General features: G+C 71.6%; 1 protein-coding gene across 1 annotated transcript in view; it reads right to left on the minus strand.

The window, feature by feature from the left end:
• Positions 1-1,892, minus strand: part of H696_03055 (hypothetical protein) — a 5,134-nt gene extending 3,242 nt beyond the window's left edge. The window contains exons 1-2 of the mRNA XM_009496943.1: positions 1,637-1,892; positions 1,330-1,511 (exon numbers count right to left, since the gene is read on the minus strand). Coding sequence (XP_009495218.1) covers positions 1,330-1,511; positions 1,637-1,825 — 371 coding nt within the window. The 5' untranslated portion in view covers positions 1,826-1,892. The remainder of the gene's footprint in view (positions 1-1,329; positions 1,512-1,636) is intronic.
• Between the last annotated feature and the right edge of the window lie 260 nt (positions 1,893-2,152).

Genomic DNA, 2,152 nt, shown 5'->3' on the forward strand with positions numbered 1-2,152 from the left:
GGGGGGGGGGGGGGGGGCATGAGAGGGCGGGTGAGCTGGAATGCGCGGCCCCGGGGCGGTTAGCCGTTCAGCCGGAGGGCCAATATGGCCGAATTCCAGGCGGATTCCCCGGTGGCAGAATCCCAGAGAAATTCCACGCCGCGCCCCCCCCCCCCCCCTCCGGCCCGCGTCGCCCCGGCTACGCCGCATGTGGCGGACGAGGGCCGGGGGCCAGCCGGAGTCGCGCGCGCGCGCCCGGGCGGAGCCTTCCCGGCCGCGGCCGGCCCCGATGGGTGTGTATTCTCCACACGTCCGAAAGGCTGGCCTGCGCGGTCCCCCTTTCGAAGTCGGGGGGGGGGGGGGGGAAGCGGGGGCGGGGGTAACCCAGACATGGGTGAGCCAGTGGCCTCCGGTTGGACCAAAGAATGTGCCCTCCTCATTTCCAGCGCTCCGGTCCGCCGGGCGTGGGCCCGAGGCAGGAACATTGGCGCCCAAGGGGGCGACGCCGGCGCGGCGGACGCCGGGACCCGGCGCAGACAGGGCGGCAATATACATGCGCCCGCCGTCGACGCCGGTGGCTCGTACATGGCCGCGCCCGGGGGCGACGGCGCCGGCGGGCACTGTGCGGGCCGCGAGCGCCCCGGCGGCCCCGGGTTGCCGTTTCGTCAATTGGGGAATGCTCTGCCGGGCCCTGCGCCGGGGGGGGGGTCCTCGCCCGGTGTGCCTGTGCCCAGGGCCGAAGACCTGACGGGACATGCGTCCTGTGGGGCGACCTGCCCTGTCTGTCCTCATTTGGCGGCCCCCCCCCCCCCCCCCCCAAGGGCCGCCCCGGCGCGTAGCCCTGGCCCTTGGGTGCGGTGCGTTCGTGCAGCTGCTCCAGGGCGCGGCTCTTTGGCGGGCGCGCTGTCCGGCGGTCGGGCCATCCTTTCCCCCGGGCCCGTTGCCCGGGGTGCCTTGTTTGACCTTTTGCCCTCTTTCTCTGGCGAGGGGGAGCTCGGGGGGGGGGGATGACCAGTGGCGGGCGGTGTCGCCCGGCAGGCCAAGACGCCCCGGACGGCCCAGCCCCCACCTGGGCCCTGGGGCGGTCCTTTGCCGGCTGATGCTCCGGCGCTCATGCCGAGAGGCCTGCCGGGTGGGGTGAGCTGGAAGTCGCCGGGGAAGTCGCCGGCGACGTCCCCCCTGGAGGCCGGCTCCGGCGGATGCCCCGACCCCGGGCTTCGCGGTTTCGGTGGGCGCGCTCCTGCCAGGCAGGGGCAGGAGACGGACCCGGAGACAGGTCGGCCTGGCTGGGGGGGGGGGGGGGCGGAGATGGGGCCCGAATGACGAAGGGGGAGATATAGGAGCACGCACTGGCCCAGGTACTGGCCCTCGTGGACACCGATGATCATCGGGATCTCGATGAGAGTCTGATGTGAACGTTTGTTCGGTGACGACCAAGCCACCGCATAGCAGGGAACACCGGCGGCATGGAGCGAGTGCTCCTGGCGAACAACCGAGAAGCCGCGCTCGTGTGGCCGGGAGGATTGGCTCAGCTGTGTGTGTGGGGGGGGGGGGCGGGAAAATGAGCGGAGGCGAGGGTAAGAGGCAGATCGCGTCAACAAAGAGGAAACCCCCGCCACACAGAACACGGCACAGGCTCCGCCCCACGCAGACGCACCTTGATGAAGATGACGGTCTTTGACAGCTCGGACACCACGGCCTCCACCGGGGTCGAGGGGGGGAAGGCGTGCTCGGCACCGGAGGCCTCACTGCCGGCCAGGCCAGCATGGCCGTTGGACGCGGCCGAGGCAGAGGGCGACATGGCCAGGGAGGAGGCACTAGAGGAGGCAGACCGCAGGGAGGCCATCGTGATCGGGGACAGGCAGCTGGGTGTGCGTGCGGGTGTGGGTGTTCTTGCCGGGGAACTTTCTTATGTCTCTCTCTCTCTCTTTCTCTCTCTCGCACTCAAATGGCAGGGGGCGACTGCGGGGCTCGGCTGGGCGCGGCTGCGGGGAGGGAAAAAGACGGGAGCGGGGCAGGAGCAAGGGGGAAGGAGTAGGGGGAAGGGGCGAGATCGGAAGAGCACACGTGGCAGGGGGCGACTGCGGGGCTCGGCTGGGCGCGGCTGCGGGGAGGGAAAAAGACGGGAGCGGGGCAGGAGCAAGGGGGAAGGAGTAGGGGGAAGGGGCGGGAG

Source organism: Fonticula alba, assembly GCF_000388065.1.
Source record: "Fonticula alba strain ATCC 38817 unplaced genomic scaffold supercont2.4, whole genome shotgun sequence".
Lineage (NCBI taxonomy): Eukaryota > Rotosphaerida > Fonticulaceae > Fonticula > Fonticula alba.